Source organism: Helicoverpa armigera, chromosome 6, assembly GCF_030705265.1.
Source record: "Helicoverpa armigera isolate CAAS_96S chromosome 6, ASM3070526v1, whole genome shotgun sequence".
Lineage (NCBI taxonomy): Eukaryota > Metazoa > Arthropoda > Insecta > Lepidoptera > Noctuidae > Helicoverpa > Helicoverpa armigera.
Window position 1 is genome coordinate 2,849,077 of NC_087125.1, and position 20,649 is coordinate 2,869,725.

Genomic DNA, 20,649 nt, shown 5'->3' on the forward strand with positions numbered 1-20,649 from the left:
ATTCCTGTACATAATGTATGCAAGGTATTTATGCGGAGTTTTTAGAAGCCGTCCCGATAGGAGGAAGTATGAGGTATGAGGTGCGTGAGGAACTCGCGTTCCTCTGGTGGTGTGAGGAAAGTAATTTAAACCTGGTGTTGGTGGAATGAAGGGTAATGTTAAGTTCTATTTTGAGGAATCCTAAGTTATTTAATGCATGTTTATTCGGTAGAAAGACTAACAATTAAGGAGAGGTAGGTCTTTGAATAAAATCAAATGAACTCTTCCTCCTTTACTCTTCTTGTTTTTAATCGGTTTTTCATATACGGTTCTGTCGTGTAAATAAGGATTATTCTATTCAATGTTAATAAACATATGTTTTAAATGTTAAAGTTCTTCCAATGTAATAATTTCGTATAACTAACTACCTATTAGGAACTAACTCCGGTGTCATATCTATTAGTAACACGATGTTATTTTCAATTGTAGTCAAACCGAAGGATATGGAGAGCATTACAAGTACGTAGACATAAAATTGATGGTGTAGAGTTACCGCTTCTAGTTGTAAATATCCTAAATTATACCTACCTAAAGTTTAATTGGAGGTAGAATATTATTATTTGGAATGCATGCTTACTAGGTGTCACTAAGTTGAATATCCTCCTAGGAATGTAATTGTATTGTCATTAATTGATCATTAGTTACATTCAGATATTACCTACATACCGTAGGTTATATGTCAAGGCTTCCCACAAGCGGATATCAATCATGTAGGTTCATAAAACAAAAAATCTTGATTGATTTTCGAATACGTGAAGTTAGCGAGATAATTATCCGTGAACCCTAAATTTAGTTCCAGCCCTACCTTATTTGTAACGTTATCTTTTATTCCAAATAAACCTTTCCAAACATAAGAAAGTAACAGAGGTATTTCAATTGCTGCACAATTTAATTAACGCTTTCCTCTGCTGACTGCGAAGTCTTGACGTAAACGCCTGCATGAAATCTCGTAGCAAACTGCCGCGCAACTAATTGCTCTTAATACTATTTCAGGCGCGGTTTTGGATGCAAGTCATCGGTGAACTGAGGATGGGGGTTAAATTAAAGAAAGTTAACTATTCAAGGACACCAATAGAGTACGAGTTAACGCCGTACGAAATATTAATGGATGACATTAGATCCAGGAGGTACACGCTAAGGAAAGTTGATGGCGCGATACCTCCAAGGTAAGATAATTTCATTGTATTAAGTATAGTGCTAACTTCTATATTTCCCCACACAAAAGTTCGTCCATTTACAGTCAATAAAAGTATTGTTTAAAGATAGTTTTTTGCAAATTTCCCCGAGAAGCCACTATTGGCATTTATGTAGGAACCTAATATTATTTCTATAAGTTCCATGCTTAACATGTTTTTTTTTCATTTTCAGTGTAAAGAAAGACGCTCATGCAATGATTCTCGAATTTATTAGAAGTAGACCGCCTCTTAAAAAGGTAAGTTTATTGTTTAATAATTATGAAGGTTATTAAAACTGCTAAGCCATGTAATAATTAAAGTAATAGCAGATTCACGTTCATGTTTGTATTTTTTTTTCACTACATGCTTTTATGTTCCAAATCTCAAATTATCTGGTAGGTAATAAATACCTAAACGTTTTATCGTCTGTATATTTATGTATTTTGGTATGTAGAATTTAATCTTAATGTTTCCTTGTGTGTAGGCATCAGACCGCAAGTTGCCGCCTCCCCGTCGGGAGATAACGCCACGAGAAAAGCTTCTTGCATCTATCCAAGTTGGGAGACAACTACGACCCACTCCTTACTCCAGGCGATTATGTAAGTACCATTTAAAATCACTATTTTTGTTAAAAAAATCACATGTTTTATTTCCTAGGCCATGTCTTCCAGACAATAAGAAAGTAGGTTGCATTCCCCCTATCCAATTCCCGTTTCTCATCCTAATATATTTTTTCCAGATTCTCCCATGCCTACAAATCCTTTCTCCATTCTAGAAGATACGCTTCCAGACCGCTAAATCCTCTCACAAGTTATGAGCATGGTCACTGATAGACTTATCTGCATTTTTCAAAATAACAAAGTATTTTAGTGGATAAGTTTGAACGTTTTTGATATTTCTATACTGTTTTAAAACTTAAAAAGAAATGATTATAAAGCGCCTTACAAAAGTTTGCGAGCAACCCGTAATGATACTTGTTGCTATTGAAATTGCTAAGGTACAATAGTTTGCCTGCGTTAATAACTAAAGCAATAGATGAAGAGTCACCGTGCTTTCGTTGAGAACAAGACTTTCAATTTGTAGGATTTTTACAGGAGTGTATTTTCAGTGTTGAATAAACTAAGTTTAATACTGTCACCTTTGCGTACTTTATTGTTGATAGGAAAATCAAACCCACCTAACATTAGCCGATTAATATTTATTTTCAAAGTTCAGTTGTTAAAATGTTAATTGTATTTTATATTAGTGTCTAATCACAACGTATAAGATGAAAAAAGACAGTAAATATTCGTTGCCGGCTCATTGCATCATTGTATTGTATCCTAAAGACGTACTGTTGTTCTAGTTTCGTAAGAGATCGGTACACAATAGTGTGATTACATGTTTTATAGCGCTCTTGGTAGAACATGTTGCTTGTTATACGAAGTAATGATATATCGCCCTATAAAATATGGTAAGTTGGTTAGTTTGGCAATTTTTTAAGTGCAATCTTTTGATGCCGCTCGTTTTGATTTTAAACTGAAGCTTTGTTTCTTATTAAAGTATTGTCAGTTTTAGGCTGGAATTACGAATTACGAACTATTTACTTATTCATGATTGGGGTCGGCTCTGATGTAAATATATTATATATGTCGGAGCACCAGAAGTGGTTAGAATCTTTTGATACACTTGCATCTTGTCAGGATATGAAATAATACCACAGTAGTTGTTCACATCGTCTATTATCGTTCAGTACTTCAATAATCACATTGTTACAATAAATCGGATACATTTCCAAGATCACATAGTCTGAACTTGGTTTCTCTTCGAGATTCCATTTAAAATTATTTCAATTGACGTTGGCACCTCACGTCACCAAGACGACCACAAACAAGGAACCAGCCAGCAATATTGGGCCGCGCTGTGGGCCGCGCCGACACGGCCATCCTGCGCTTTACACGTCCTCGTGTAAGTAGCACTGTAACAGAAATAATACCAAGGAACATCTTTTCGTTCGGCCACACCTGACCATATCATGAAGCTCAGCTATTGTGAAACTTTATTAAAACATTTGTTAAGACTAGGATGCTCCCTTAACCAGGGACATTTCATAAATAGGGGGTTCCCTCAACCAGGTTCCCTTAACCAGGGTTCCTTTCACTAGGGACTTCTCTTTACCAGAGGCTTCCCTTAAACAGGGGCTTCCCTTAAACCAGGGGCTTCTCTAAACAGAGGCTTCTCTTAACCAGAGGCTTCCCTTAACCAGGGGCATCTCTTAACCAGAGGCTTCTCTTAACCAGAGGCTTCCCTTAACCAGGGGCATCTCTTAACCAGAGGCTTCCCTTAACCAGGGGCTTCCCTTAACCAGGGGTTTCTCTTAACCAGAGACTTCTCCTAACTGGAGGCTTCCCTTAACCAGGGGCTTCCCTTAACCAGGGGCTTCTCTTAACCAGAGACTTCTCCTAACTGGAGGCTTCCCTTAACCAGGGGCTTCCCTTAACCAGGGGCTTCTCTTAACCAGAGGCTTCTCCTAACCGGAGGCTTCCCTTAACCAGGGGCTTCTCTTAACCAGAGACTTCTCCTAACTGGAGGCTTCCCTTAACCAGGGGCTTCCCTTAACCAGGGGCTTCTCTTAACCAGAGGCTTCTCCTAACCGGAGGCTTCTCCTAATCGGAGGCTTCTCCTAACCGGAGACTTCCCTTAACCCAGGGGATACTTTTTTTTTTAAATCTCTTTTTTTTATTATCGTAGCCACTTAACCAGCGACACGATTTTGGTCACTTAACCAGTAACCATTTTTACACATTCCCAACGAATCTAAGTAATGTGGGAGAGCCAAGAAAGTACCGAGACTCTTTACAGACTGTTACTGCATGAGCTACGACTACAACGTAGAATGATACCAAGTGTAGTAGGACTAGACTACTTCCATTAATTCTTCTTTTTTTACTCAATAACTTAGTTCATTGATCAAAGCAAGCTTAGATCTGATTTTATCAAACAACCAATAGTGGTCTAATTACAACATACTTTCTATCTGATGTTCATCAGACAATTCATCAGGGATAGACTTCACTCGTTACAGCTTAGCGAATTCGATACAGTAACTATCAACAATTCAACTGCTAAAACTAAATGCTCACTATCGGTATCATTATCTTCAACTGTATCTGATAAATAATCAAGTTCAAATAGCACGTCGAAACTAAAAACTTCGTTTAAACGTACAAACGTACAACTGAATCTCAATAGTCTGCTAATTCAATCGATAAACGTCAAATGCAATGTTTTTAAATACACTACTGCTTCATATTTTAACGCGACGTTCATAATACATTAACAACAAAACAGATCACCTGATTAACTAGCATAGGAAAACTCGTAAAGTGTCGAATTGACAGTTCACTGTTGGTTCGCCTTTACCACCGCAGAATCGCACGGTATCCTGGCTTGCAACAGCGCGTGTCAGCAACCGCAGCTGCGAGCCATCAGCTCACACGGCGTTAGCGTACGTAGTTGATCACCTTCTCTCCTTCAGCCTCGGCCATCAACATCTGTAGTGATAAGACAAACATGCGCATCGGTAACCAAACATTAGACTTCAGACTTACCATCCGTTATTGTTAGAGATGAGAGTTTAAGTTAACTAACTACATCCAGCCCAGTCCTAGCCTTCTCTCAATAAGTTTGGATTGACTTTCATTCTAACCGAATGTAGCTGGGCATACGTGCCTTATAGGGAGCGATTTCTCAACACAATTACCTAGGCAACCAGTCACACTTCGGCAAGACTAGTTATCAGACTTTGTGGCTTCTGCTCTTTTTGGTAGTTAGACTTTCAACACGTTAATTACAGGAACCGTCACAACTACGGCTGTCGTTTAATTCACATCAAACCTTCTACTCAGGATTTTCACCGTCGGTGTGTCCCTTGACAGTGCCAACAGCCTATTCCGGCCTTGTAGGGTACACGATCACAACCACAGTGACATGACACCAACTGTACCACAGATTTTACTCAGGTCTGTTCCCGGCGACTCTTATGCCATCACACAGGCTTTACATGGGTTTATTCCGAATCAACCCGTATCCATCGTAGGTACATCTGAACACGATGAAATTACTAACTGGTTATTCGAGTAGATTAGGTACAGTCTACCAGCAAATGTAAAGTCTGACGCACAATGTAAAGCTGCGCAACTCAATGTAAGTAAATAGAGCAAGTAGATAAGCAAAAGCTTAAGCGTAAGCTCCAGGTCTTCGTCAATCGCTGCCTTCGTCGTATTCTCGGTATATACTGGCCCGAGAAAATCGACCAAGAGACACCGATCGACCAGCAGATCAAACAACGCAAGTGGAACTGGATCGGCCACACGCTCCGAAGGGACCCCGATCATATCCCGAGGCAAGCCCTAGACTGGAATCCCCAAGGGAAGCGGAAACGTGGCCGCCCTAAACAATCCTGGCGGCGGTCGATCATTGCAGAGGCGGCGACTATAGGCAGAACGTGGAGCGAAATAAAGCGCAAAGCTCAAGACCGAACACGATGGCGGAGCACTGTGGATGCCCTCTGCCCTATCTAGGGGACATAGGACTCTAAGTCAAAGTAAGTCAGATAAGCAAAAAGTAAGCGATAAATAACAACAGCGTGCTATTTTGAAGCTATTTTCCAAGGTAGGAAATTAATTGCTATGGCTACGCAATAAGGTAAGAAACAGACACCTAAAAAGCTAACATGTGATTGATATTATTCCTATTTACTAGCTAAGATGTCCTCTTAGCCGATTACCAGCTACGACGGCTTTTCTCATGTAAGGAGATTAGCCAACTGCGCAGGACATACTATAGTGAACAAGCATTCGCGCTGACACAGGTGCACTCATTATTCTTTCACTGTCGTAGTCCGATGGGACGGCAATGCGACACGACCGGAGAGAGATCACAAGCAGGACCTAACATACTAAAGGACCTTTACTTGCCTTTACTTTACGTGCCCTCCGATGCACGGGTGCATCAATTAGCAATTTCCAGGCTCCGGAATGCTTTGTGAAAGTTTCTAAGGCAACAAAGCAATTTCGGCCCGACTCGGGAATCGAACCCGAGACCTCGTGCTGAGCAGCCGCGCTTATGACAGCTAGACCTACGAGACTAACTATAGTCTTGCTATAATAGTTTCGTTATCGTACGGGGTAATAGTATCACCTGAACGGTGAAACGCTACATACAATGTTCTGCCTACGGCGAAACTAGCGTGTACGAATTGGAAGTCATTGAAAGCAATGAATGAGGTGCTAGGTCCATCAAGCAATATGACGCAGCCCGAGGATCAAACCCGAGTCCTTAGATATCACTACTAAACCAAGGAGATAGTCGACAATTATCAACGTTACGGATGTACGACTTTATAAAAGACGCAAAACAAAATTGGATTGATCTCACCAGGTTCATCATTCATGTTGCTCTTAGTATCTCTGTATGTAACAAACATCGCGTATCGTGTTTGATTACGCTGGAAGACACCGCGCGGTAGAAGCCATGCGTTGCGCTCGCGGACCCCGCAGTGAAGAGCGAGCAGAGACTTCTTCCACAGGAAGCAGGAGAGGCTCACGGGATCATCACATGCAAAAGATATCATAAATCGGTTAATTTTATCACAACATTTTGATAACAACTCTGATATTGTCACCATAGCAACCAATCTTGTTTCAGTAACCATGGTAACCAAGTCCTGTTATTTTCCGTTGAGACTATGAAAATATCCACTATTTCGTTTCCCCAACAATGCAATTTATGAAACATCGATGTGCGATGCATTCTTTTAGCTGTTCGAGCACTCAATGCCATAAAACGCATTCCTTCAACGGAACAAATCATTGAAATTCTTGCAACAATTGTTAAGATTAGGGTATCAATTTAGGATAGGATTCTGCTAGCATTATCAAAGGCACATCCCGGTGTTTCTTCCCCCAACCTTAGAATTAGCCTGTTCTACGACGTGACACATTCCAGGTATAATGTTCCTTTTACACACAATCATAAGAATCGTGTAAACCAGAGGAATATCATCTCGCTTGCTACGCCGAACATCTTCACTTCATTTTTCACCATTAATATTGCTCTCAAAGCTCTCAACACTGTCCATAACGAATACTTGGTCCGAACGCTCTCGCACCAAATAAACTTCGTAATGCGTGCGTACAGTTCAAATCATTGAACTCAGGCGGTTCCACCTGGAGGACTGTAATCAGTGCCTTCAGAATTCGATCACTTAATTTTAACAAACAAAGGAACGGCGGTTGTCAGTTTCCTTCTCGCAATTTCTTTCAACATGATATTCCGTATTGCATGACGATTCCATGGACAATCTTTTCTAAATCAATCCGCTTCGGTCGTCACACACTTCATTAAATGCTGCACTCCATCAGTAGTACTTGCGTTCAGCGATCCGTAACCATATCGATATCTTATAACGTGTTCTCATTAGCAACTGCATCTGCAGTACGAGTATTCGTCTTTTAGCGCTGCACCAACATCAGAAAGCCAATATGCGAACAAGGCAGCAATCAGTGGGCAAGGTCATCCATCCCACTTCTGATGTCGGAGCACCAGAAGTGGTTAGAATCTTTTGATACACTTGCATCTTGTCAGGATATGAAATAATACCACAGTAGTTGTTCACATCGTCTATTATCGTTCAGTACTTCAATAATCACATTGTTACAATAAATCGGATACATTTCCAAGATCACATAGTCTGAACTTGGTTTCTCTTCGAGATTCCATTTAAAATTATTTCAATTGACGTTGGCACCTCACGTCACCAAGACGACCACAAACAAGGAACCAGCCAGCAATATTGGGCCGCGCTGTGGGCCGCGCCGACATATAAATATATAATAATATATAGTATAAATAAAGTATATAGTAATAAATATATATATATACTTACGTTTTAATATCTGTGGGTCATCAAAATGTAATATGTGCTTTGATTCATAGATGGATGTATTCTATAGAATTGTGCACATTGTGGTATGAGGGATATTAACGTCCCGGGAACGTATTTGCTCTGAATACTTCTATATAGATGATTGATGTGATATTGATGAAGGTTGATGCCGTGGTAGGGGAACATGCTTACACTGCCAATCAGGAAAATAGGGTGCATAGAAAACTCTGGATTTTTGACAGAAAAATTATATGATGGTTTAACAGCATGTTAGGCGTATAGTTTATGTAGGAAATAATACATAGTAACGTTATTATTATAAGTTGAGGTTTAATCTGCCAAATTAATAACTTAGCCACGTAAACAATTCAAAATAGTTACTATACGTGATTGTCGTAATTTTACTGCATTATAAAATTTTATGCACGAGCCATAAAAGTTTCACGGTCCTCAATGTTTTATACGTACTCATACGAGTACACAAGTAAGAGTGAGATGGTATATCCTAAGCATTCATAAAAAAATTCGTCTCGTTCGACTGGCCTTGGCCTTTGAAATAAAAAATCTGCATTTTTCACAGCGAGAAGAAAAATGTGCTACGGAAAGAAATATCATATTTATAATTTAACTAAAAGAATACTAGAAACTGCAGATAAACCTAATAACTTACAACCAAACAGTAGTGGACTGTGGAATGGATGTGGAATTAATTAGGCTAAAAAGGGAGCAAAGTAAATGATATTTTAGTAATTTAATATAATAAGAGGAATACCAATGTAGGTAGCTCTGTCTTGCGGCCCAAGACGTGATGACATCTTAATCCTCCACATTTTTGAAGATAAGAATGGCCTTAACCCAAAAACCATTTCTTTTTGGTCAAAAACCCATTGCATTTTACGCAATCTGGAAAAAGAGCACTACGTTATGCTCAGAATTCATAATAAAACTGTAATAAATACATACTGTGAATACTTATGACGTTATGCAAGAAAATCTGCAATTCTGTCACATTTGCGAGTAAGTTTTGTCAAGTAGGAAGGAAAAGTGGTATATTAATTAAATGTAATTATGATAATAAGAGAAATATCTGTCAGTGATGTCAGGAATGTATGAGCGTGGTGTGTGGCTTGGCGACATGCCACGAATAATTGTGAAAGCAAAAAGAAAATTAAATTGAAAGTGTAACAATTTCAACCTGCTAATGTTGGTAAAATTTCGTTAAGTTTATTAAGGCTTACCAAATTCTATATATTCTAAATAGTAAATAGTATAGGTCTTCCTCCCTCTGGTATCGACATATTATTAAGGACCATCATTATAGAAAGGCACAGGACAGAATCTTTGAATGTAATGTAAGCACATAAATATGATAATTCCCCATAAAACAAATGGACCGAATATTTCCTTAAAGTCCCAACTAACCTACATAATCTATATGAACTAAAAGTACCAACATCCTTCATGTTACGATTCACAGAGCGAAAAAACCCAATAGTTTCGTAATCAGCCACCGAATATTCCTCTTCTGGCCCACTTCACAATTCCCGCAGAAGTTGGCCCATAAAAATAAACTACAGCATCTCTACTTGATTTTCAATCTAGCCGCTAAGAACATAAGGTTCATTTTTCATGTGAACGGGTTGGCGCCTCTCTGTCTCTGGCGTAAGATGATCTAGACGTCTAGGTCACTGGGAACTCGAATATCGACCTGGATACTGATAGTTATGTAATGGATACCCGGCCTTATGTAAGCTGGATTTCGTTTCAAATGTTATGATATTTCAGTACTTACGTACAGTCTTATTTTACTTTAGCATAGTGAATGACTAAGGGTATGTTTCAAAATATTATAGTGCACCTGAAAATGAAATTGCCATTGACAGAAGTATCGCCAAACAAACAATTTCCAAAAACAAAGGACGGACAATGTTTCTCAATGTTTTTCTTTTTTTGTCTTGTTATTTAAATGGTCTCTCTATTTAGCCGCAGGCAGCATTTAAAATGAAAAAGTATGCGGTGTTTCACGTTCACAATAGTTGTTTGCAACAAAATGAATAAGACTCAAGTTGCATAAAACTGGTCTATTGGTCTGAGGTTCGATAACTTCAGCACTTTGAATTTGCTTATGATACTCTTATAGCAAAAGTCACACGTATATCAATAACACATTTTATAAATAGTTTTTCTATTCAGATTATTTTTCTTTCAAAGGGACTGTTATTGAAAACGTTCAAATAACAACATATTTTCCAACGTAAACCTGAACTTTACAAACACAATTACCCAGAAACAATAGAAAATGGTATTTACATGTCAAACAATTACTAAACAAACGAGGTACTTCGTTTCAAAGAGACGGTTTTCCCGAAAGATTGAGAGCCGCTTGCTCAAAGCAAAGCATACAACCTACACAGCTTGCCGCAGTCTGCGCCGGATTTCAAACACGAGCGGACGTCTGTCCTCGATCTCATTAAACATGACATTCTAATGTCAAACATTACCGGTACATTTAAAAATCGAATGTTTAAATTCGAATAAGGAAGGGATGGACTTAATTCAGTTAGAGTTCCTGTGAGGCTTCAGTCAACCCTTAACGTGAGGTTACCTCACTAACAGGATTTTGTGTTATATCAGTGCGTTCGTATCAGTATTTACTGGGAATCAGTGGAGTGAAGTGTTGCGTTCGTTGTTTTTCACGCTGCATTGGTAGGGTTGAAAGTTTCTTCGGATTTTTGGGAATTTAAGTGTTAACCCTGAAGATGGGAGTGTGTATCACGAGTACCTTAGCTATGGATATTACCCGTAAGTATGATTCAGCCCCGGATCTTCAATTTTTTTTAGGCGGGGCAAAAACTTAAAAATGCCGCCCCGCCTACCTACCTACTTATGTTTTTCACCAACGAAAGTCACTTTTTGGGTAGGTAAAGGACTTAAAAAAATGTGTCTAAATCATTGTAGGCTCAAACAGTTGGCCAGGTTTAAGTATCAAAGTCGAGACACAAAAAGTTAATAAGTTTTAAAAAGCGCTGTAAAGTAACAAGCAGTCGGAAGCGCAAACTTTTTTGTTTTTGAGGACTCCATAAATTTTTTTTTTTGCTACATTTGACTTATAAAAGGTAAGACAGTGTGGATTTGACTGATGAAAACAACAAGGCAATGTCTGTGTAATAAGTGCGCGAGCGAAGCGAGCGCGAAAATTTTTGAGTCAACGACATAAAAGTACCAACAAGTAGCCGCGAGCGTAGCGAGCGCGAACTTTTTTAAGTTATTTGTTTGAAGACTCACAAATTAAACAGGGAATTATGTATAATTCCCTGTATGTATACATGTACAAATAAAAAGAAACCGTGATTAGAGCGAGTGCCATTCGTGTTCGTTGATTCGGTGCGTCAATAAAAATAATAAACCATCAGAAAAACAGCAAATAAATTGTCATTTAGCCGCGAGCGTAGCGGGCGAGAATTTTTTCACTTAGTTGGAGGATGTTAAAAGTGAAAAATAATCAAAATGATCAATTATACGAAGCGAAGGCGAATTTTTTAGAAACTTTGCTTGTCAGTATCATGATACAATGGAACTTTCTTATCAAACGGGTGTACTTTCATCGAAATTTCCTGGTGGTGGGGCGTCCCACGGCGCCCCTGAGACCGAGGCGGCCGGGTTATTCCCTGCACCACAGGTTAAGACGGCCCTGTAGGTAACTATTATGGTAATCTGTGATGTGTGATGTAGGATTTAAAATCAGGCAGCCGCCTGATTTTGCCGCCCCCTGAATTTGCCGCCCGGGGCATGGGCCCCGGCTTGCCCCCCCCTAGATCCGGGGCTGGTATGATTGTATAGTCTATTGTAGTTTTTATTATAACTATTACTTCTATTGGTTCATAAACTAGAAATCGGAAATTAAACTTGCATCATAAATACATTAAGTAAACCAATTACCATTAAAACCACTGTAAATCCGACTCTATCACTTCAAATTTAAACACGATTTCGCGTGCATATGCTAATCAATACAATTTTCGCTTAGGTGTTAATTTAAAATACTGTTTAAAGCGAAATTCGTCATCAAAAATTCTCGTGTTCGTCATCAAGACCCCATTTTGTGCGACATTGTTTATGCGTTTTAAGATTTCTTTTACGTAATTTCTTAATTCTGGTACGAGCAAAAAGTCATACACAATGTTACCTATACGAACCAGTTTCCTTTACGCTATACAACAGTGTAGTCTAGTATGAAACATCTTCGTTTAAAATTCCTAACATTCAGTACAACTCTATACGGGTAGACCGGGCCATTATTTCCTAGAACTTAGTCTAGGTTCCGCTTAAAACTTAGCTCCAGTCAAGTTCAAAGCGCTCGTGTATGCGAGTTAACGACCGGCACTTATTTACTTAATATTCTAGCTAGTACATATGTGCTGGTTCTTGAAGACTTTAATGAACGTAGATGAATGAAAATCTTTATTGAATGGGGTCGATATTGATCTGCATTAACACTGATATAATTTACACACAAAGGTATTATAATTTGTGTGTGTTATTGTATCGAATATTTACATAGTTGCCAGTCATAAGCCTTGTCCATGGTCCATACAATCATAGCTCAAGATGAAAGGGAATGGAATAATCGCTTTGGTCTCTTTACCATTAAGTATGGATCCCCAAGGGAAATAAGGTCCACAGTTGCATAACTGGACACGTATTTAACGGTTTTGTAGCCAACTATTGCTAATTAAAACTAATAAAAGCACAGTTAGTAAGTAAATAGTTTTATATATGTAGAGAGCAACTGTACATGAGTCGTGATATGTTACTGATAAGTCTACCCGACGGGATGAAGACTAGACAGTATGACTTTTTGGTCAGTAGGTCATAATATATTAGGAAGTGATTAAACTTTTATATAAATTGACGGATATTTGGACGAAATCAAATGATGGTAAGTGATGGAAGAAGAAAACATGCCTTTAGTGCAAGTGGAGCATGAAATATTTCAAGATGACGTAAGTTGTTGACACTGAATGTCCCAGATGCATCAATGACGTAACGATGCAGATGATGTAGGTACCTACTCTTTGCTAATTGTTATTAAAAACGGCTTGTCTAATCGTTATTTAATGGGTTACGTAATTACCTAGGTGATCGCGTGTTCTGATTGATAATGCTGTGGAAGTAGTTTTATGCTTCTCTTGATTAAATATTTGCATCTAATTTCCTGTGTAACTGATTTCCCGACTCTAATGAAGTCAAATATTGAAAGGCTATCGCCAATGATGGATTTTCTTTAAGTGTTTATGTTATGTCACTTCTGAAAGGCCCAAGATTAAGAGGATTTCACTTAACAAGAGTCATTGATTATACCTTCCTGATTCCTTAAGTAACACTATAGAACAAATATTGCAGTATCATAATTGAACTTAATTGACTACCTTAACTCATTCAGTGTTGTATTAGCTAGTAAAGTGCACTGTAGCTCTTGGTTAATATTCAAGATTATTTGCATACCTACTATCTTCCAGCTCTTGAGTAAACACGCGTCACCTTTATCTGTAAAAATCTTGGTTATCGATGTTAGATAAGTTATCTAATTCTATTGTTATGTGACTGAGTTTTATGTGTTTCTGTATTGTTGCCGACTCAGGTAGACCAGTAACTGAAGCAAATTTTGTTCGATACTGCTACATAACCGTCATGGTGATTTGTGGTGTCTTAGGTAATTAACATCGAAATTAACAGGTTCTAGTTAACATATTTACATACTTTTTGTTTCATTTGTAACCTTTACAATTTTTGTCTGGTCACGGTTTTATTTAGTCCATTATGTACGTATAAATATCCAAGATTATTTTTACACGCTTGGAAATCGACTGGTCTCGGGTCATTTTGCTCGGATAAATCTCAGTTTGCACAGAAAAGTGAGATTAAATCGTTTCGTCAAACTTTCTTTGGACTTTACTGTTTCACTTTGTTGCGCCTGCGGTTATCAACGACCACATTTTTCATTTATTCTGATTGCCGTATCGATGCCTACGAGGAATTAATAAAACTAATTGTTCAAGGGAAATCGTTGGGAAATTCAATTATAAGTAAATTGGTTTTCTTTTTAATAATTATTGCTTTTAAGAAGAATATAGATTTGAAATTGGGTTGGATTGAGAAGCGTAAAAACCAATCAAATATTGGAGTATCGTAAATTATAACTTCAAAACAACATAGGGCCTTTCCGTTAGGTACACAACCAAGTTAATTACAAATTCTAAGAGCCTGGGCCTGTAGCTAGTAAATCTTTTGACGGAAAATTAATATTTTAAATAGCAGTACTTCGTAGGTTTTAATGGGTCCATTAATCACAAAACAGGAGGCAACTTAAGAGGCAAATACTTAAACATTCTAGTGCAGTACTAAATAAACAGTCAGTAAAATATTATCTTGTTGAACTAAATGTGCTATTAAAAAGCTTATTATAAATTGTTAATAACGTTTTTCGTTCGTCATTTTGTTTAGAAAAAATTATGGGTCATTGGCACAGGACAATGGTAACAGCTAACGCTAATGACGTGTGAAGAGGGTTCGTTTGTCATTCAAACATTGAGTCTAAAATAAAAAGAATGACTGCGATCAGCATGTATTCAATGATAGCCAGACAGTTTCAAAAATAACAACATTTTGTTAAGAAAAGTGGTCACTTCTCAATTATCTACAGTGCCGTTCAACTTTGTTACAAACGGCAAAGGGTCATAAAAGTAATGGCTGCTTACTTAATGGTGTACCACAGCTATTGATTTATTCATTGTTCTGATGCAACTTCTGTCGATGTACAAAGCATAATATAGGGTTGTCACGCATATAAATGTGCCGTAAAATTGACCGCTGGATTGTAGCTGTAATGACGTATCAGTGGACGTTTGATTGCGTTGTTCTTCCATCTGTTTTACAAAAGTTTCAACACATTGAAAGGTATTTCATTAGTGCGATGAATCTTACATTGGCCAAGCATAGATCCGCATTGCCTAATATTTCTTCTAATAACTGACGTGATTTCATATAGAACTTGAACTGTGACGCATTGAATTCATTTGCACCTTACGAAAGTTTCACGTCAATGACCAAATGACATGCGATTACATCAGTGCCAAGTTCAACGAACATACGCTTTCGTTTGTTGACAACCCTAAAACAATTGTACAGACAGACACAACATATAATGTCGTGTGGCCAATTATGCGCATCGAGCAATAATCGTTATTATCTATAATTTATACCGAAACCGATTGGCTAATCGATTTTTTATATAAGTAATTGATAGTATAAAGTCCTACATTCACCGACTGACCGATATATGAGATGAGAAAAAAACCTGTATTTGGAACTTTCGCTCAAGTTACATAAGAGGTGGGACTTGCTTGTGATATGTTTGTCGTCTATTCCATTATGTATGTAATGTGCTTAGTAAATATGTATGAGAAAAATTGTGTTTATGTTACTAATATTGAGGTGGAATATTTCTTGTGTTAATGTTAGATGAGTTACCAGCAGACGCTGTTTTGATAGATGAGACAGTGTTATGAGACAGGGTGAAATGGAGTTCTAGTTTTCATGTAGCAATTTTAGAAGGACATGTTTGCATTATTGTATCTTAAACTTGTATCTTAATCTGAAACTATTTACAAAAAAGTTACGTGAGAAAATAACTCATTAAGGAGTTGCTAAAAAGTGTTTCGTATGTCAGTCTCTAGGGTTCTTTTGCAGAAAAAAAAATATGAATATGAATTCTAAGAATTAAACGCTGCGTGCACGCATGTGGCCGCCATCAATGCAATTATGAAAATAACTGGTTGTTCTGGGCCTTTTAAATTACTTTTTTTATATCTCATATACGCATTACTCAGCTTTTTGAGGAAGTTTATACGATGCAAGCAGCAATGACGGTGGGATTACCCAAATTCCAAAGGGTAATGTAAATACTGGCATAAGGTCCTGCCTGATTCATTTCTCTTTGTTATAAAATTATCGTGTAAGTACAACAAGATGGAAACTTCAAGTCCAAATAAAACGAGAATATATGACCCACTTTTATCAAGACTATACTCTACCTACAATGTTATTTATTTAGCATCAAAAATCGGGACCGACCAGCGATCAAAATAACCACTTATCTAAATTAGTTGACCTTGAAAGCACACACGAAGAGCTAACCAAGTCAGTTGGAAGAACGAGGCCAGTCGATACTTTTTGCAGCTTGGACCTACATGATAGCCGAGTTTTTTTTTCAATGGGTCGTGACCACAGACTGCCTTTCCCGCGTCTTCTTACGAAACAGACAGAATCAGATACACATTTTAACGGTGGTAGTGATGGATTGCGAACGTGAGATTCTAAGGAAACTAGTCACGCAGTGTGATGGAGATTTTGAAATCGTGGAAGGACCTTGCAATTTTGTAGCCGTTAATTGGTTCCTTGTTATTGTTTTTGTGTAGTTTAATATCTAGTAATTGCATATGTTGTAATATTAGATAGACCAAAACAAAAAACTAGCTAACGATAGGTAATTCACACTTTGATTGCGAAATATTTGCTGAAATGTACAGGATAGTAATTTATCAACTACTTAAAATAATATTCACATTACAGAGCTTTGAAAATGACAACTTGGTATTATTGCAAATAAAGTTGTGTAAATAAAATACACCGCTAAAATATAGGTAATACTTTTCGTCTCGCCTTGGCTTGACGAATTCGACAGAATTGTCATACAGATAGAAATGTAAGAATATAAAATAAACAGATATCTATATGCATCTAAAAGCCAGCTCACTTGATATTCCACGGACGTAAAGTCTGGACATTTTCGTGTAGCGGCAAAAATACAAGTAATAATAACGGTAAATGTAGTCAACGAGATGGAGACTAGATAATTTGAATTTTATGTTCATTTAAAAAAGCTAGCTTAGAATACTGTTGGTATGAAGTCTGTAGCATACTTACTTGACATGTCTGTGCCATACGTAAGTAAGTCTAACTAGAACACACTCAAACAACATCAGCAAAAAAACAAGTGGGTGCAAATGTTATGTCATAACATTTAGAGTTAGATTATCATCATAACAGTTATGATGATAATCTAACTCCGCAATAAAAAACAATTGAAGAAAAAAATGACGAGATTTATCAAATTCTCAAAGTGCACCGTAACAATGATTCCGTTAACTATTAACTTAATTATCGTAACTATGTTACACAATTTTGTTCTCTCGTTTTTTATTCAGGCTCGTTCTTTAACTTGTGTCGATTGATCTTCATTGATGCCTCAATAGTGATGAGTTATTTATTGCATGACGGCAATTCTTTGTCATTGTTATGATTTAATGCAAAATGTTCTTATAACTAGAATACTGCGTTATTTGCATTAATTGCATTGCAAAGAAAATTATTGATAAACATTTTTAAATAATTGTCTTTCGACATGTTATTCAGTCCTCATTTTGAAATCCACTTCCATACAGATAAAGCATATGCAGATGAAGCAAATGCGTCTATTGTACAATGTACGCTGCTGCCTGAAGCCGTAAGATGGTAATCCGATTACTGGCGCATAAAAGATAAACCTTGTTACTGCAACACAGAGTTAGCTGTGACAAACCCGCAAGAGTTGCCACAGATAGAGAACAAAATATTATTTCTTTTGAAAAGGTCCTTGAAATTAATGCGGCAGTAATAACTTATGACTAAGAAATAACTACTGCAAAAGTTTGAAAATCTAAGAAGGTCGATAACAATGCGTCGCGTTAACGAACTATCTTTGACAAGATTGATGATTCTTTGGCGTGATACCAACTTACTAATGATTTAAGAAACGCTCATAGATGGCCAAAGTTATGAAACTGGTCTATTATATTATCAGGGTCGTTACTGAGGTCTGAAAGAACAGAAAGCTTTGGGTCAAGGAGAGAAGGCTTGGAATTCTGCCAAGTGAACGGGAAGCAACGGTCTTAACTCGCAAAATTTTAAATAAGTTTATCTTTTGTAGATGTTCGGTTATTCTTCTCCATATTTTATAGTGATGAGAATTTATGACCGAAGCTGTCTGAGCTGTTCATGCATTTACAGTGGTTTATCATCATAATGGAAATTTATTAAACTCCGCAGTTTTTCATACCTTCAGCCTAATTAATCTTGATCAGATTCCGTTCGCCTAAGATCCCCCATATTTTCTGCTACGGTTAACTACGGTAACTTTGTTTACGTAAGATTTTTCTTCAAACTAAATTGTTTAGATGGCAAAGGCTCTTTGTTCGCTTAATTGAGTTGTTACCCAAGACTTAAGAACGTAATTTGCTCGAGATCCAAATTAAGTTTCGAGTTGCGCTGGGATTTTGTTCCTAAGTTGGTGCTAATTGTTGTTGTTAACTTTTATTTTAGTAGTGCTAAGTGCTCTGGTTCCTTTCCATTAGTCAAATGACTTTATTTTTATTTATATTACATGCCAGCAAACAATGTAAGTCTATCAGTATATACTGCCTAGAGAATTGGTGTCTAAACATTTGACTCACACTGGAGACACCTCGGTCAGTGTGTTTTCGGGAATTTTAGATAATAACATTTTCAATACCCGCAAAATACTATCCTTAGATATTTTATCATTTAGATAAGTAACCACAACAATAAGAGCATAATTAACCAGTTGCACAGTTTTAATGACCCGATGTAGTGCATTCCCTGACCAACCTGCCGTATTGTGTTATTGATTGCATTCGTTTACGTCAGAACCATTATCTACTGAAGAGTTCTAACCTATTTAGATAGCGCCAGCTTTATTAGTTTCGATTGAATCCGTTAATTGACAAGACTATTTGTTTTTGAGATTGCATCATATCGGAGTTGCATGATAACTGTTCTATGTTTGGTTTGGGAATTCTCAGTAAAATTCGACTACTTAGTACACCTGTATTTGCTGGATTTTTTACTATCAGCTTAAAGCAAAAGACCTACTGAGGAGCCCCACTGGGGTAGAATACATGTAAAAGTAAGTTTAGAAGATAAACAGGATAGTGTTCCCTAATTCGATAATAATGTTGCTCCAAATAGTCTTACGGAGTCAATGACATCGATAGTAGAAGTCATTTGTTTTGACGCTAGTTGTCTATTGTCTGTCTAAGAAATATTGTGTCATGATGTGACGGCATCTCAGTCAGTAGACAGAAAGATGCAATTACGTCTGCTAAATTATTGCGATCAAATTCCGATTAATACAATCCAAATAAATTGCATTTAACCTTGGTGTCTACACAATTCTTGGAATTTCCACGATCCCGAGTAAACTGAGAATCTAGTAGGAAAACATTGTCTACTTTAAAACCGCAAGTAATTTGATACTCACAAGAATTGAGAAGATGACTATGACTATGAAGATGACTATGACTAATGAAGACATTCCCGAGTTCCGCATTTAACGGAATAAAGTGTAACAGTAACCGTTTAGCACATTTTCGTGCGCTAGCGCATCTGACCGTTATACCTCGAACCGGGTGGCGTTGCGTCATCCTAACGTTACCTCTTTGTTGTCTCTGATCGGCTTTTTGGCATTTTCACGATCAATTGAAGAATGTATTGTGTTGGTTGATGTAAGAGCTTGTGCAATTTTGAAGTAATCTAAGTCTTACCGTTAGGAGGAACGAAATAGTGGATGATAAACACGTTTAGATTGAAGAAAAGTTTACTTAGGTGGTATTTTATTGAAACTATAGTGATAATTATAGTATGGCCATAACCGCTGTGCACTCCCTGAGGTATGCAAGGCGAGGTGGGAGGCGAGGAAAAAAGAGCATAAGTTCACATGAGGTCAATATACGTCAGACAAATCTAACGATATCAGTTTTCATTTCTAAGGCAGGACTTGTGGCGGAACGGTGGTCGGAATCTATATTATGCTCGATATTGTATTAAAGTACCTAGACAGTTGATGAATGAGAACTAAAGTTAAAATTCAAATCAGGATTTTTTTTATTGAAAATTTACTATAGTTACAAACAAATAGATATATGTAGATAGTATAAGAAGTTAAGTTATTCCAACATAGATTCTGTTTCAACTTCATCTTCCATTTCGTCATCATCTTCATCGTCCGTGTCGCCATTGGAACTTGAATCAGAGTCTTGCAAATTTGTTATGAATGAATCGATAATATTATCGAACCTAAAATCGCGATTCCAGTAATCATTTTCATTTTTCTGGACATGATATTTCATCATCGGAAAGCTTTCTCTGTCTACTTTTCTTTTCGTGAAATATTCAGCCACTTTAAAAATCACGGTTTTTACATCTCGAGATAACGCACGACCCATCTTTGAATTTTTATCTCATGTGCATCTGACATTGACGGTCCGATACAAATGACACTACCTGCCGCCACGAGCGTTGACGGCTGACTGACAGACCGCGTCACCCTCCCCCTCTCCGCGCGTACCTCAGGGAGTGCACAGCGGTTATGGCCATACTATAGTACAGATT

General features: G+C 37.5%; 1 protein-coding gene across 5 annotated transcripts in view; it reads left to right on the forward strand.

Moving 5' to 3' along the window:
• The window catches only part of LOC110381177 (protein spire), a 164,281-nt gene that overhangs the window by 109,983 nt on the left and 33,649 nt on the right, over positions 1-20,649 (forward strand). For 3 of the 5 annotated variants that reach the window (XM_021341423.3, XM_021341407.3, XM_021341432.3), the window contains exons 6-9: positions 469-498; positions 1,033-1,205; positions 1,408-1,471; positions 1,699-1,813. In XM_021341423.3, the coding sequence (XP_021197098.1) occupies positions 469-498; positions 1,033-1,205; positions 1,408-1,471; positions 1,699-1,813 (382 nt within the window). The remainder of the gene's footprint in view (positions 1-468; positions 499-1,032; positions 1,206-1,407; positions 1,472-1,698; positions 1,814-20,649) is intronic. The other 2 variants (XM_021341415.3, XM_021341441.3) reach the window with 1 other exon arrangement.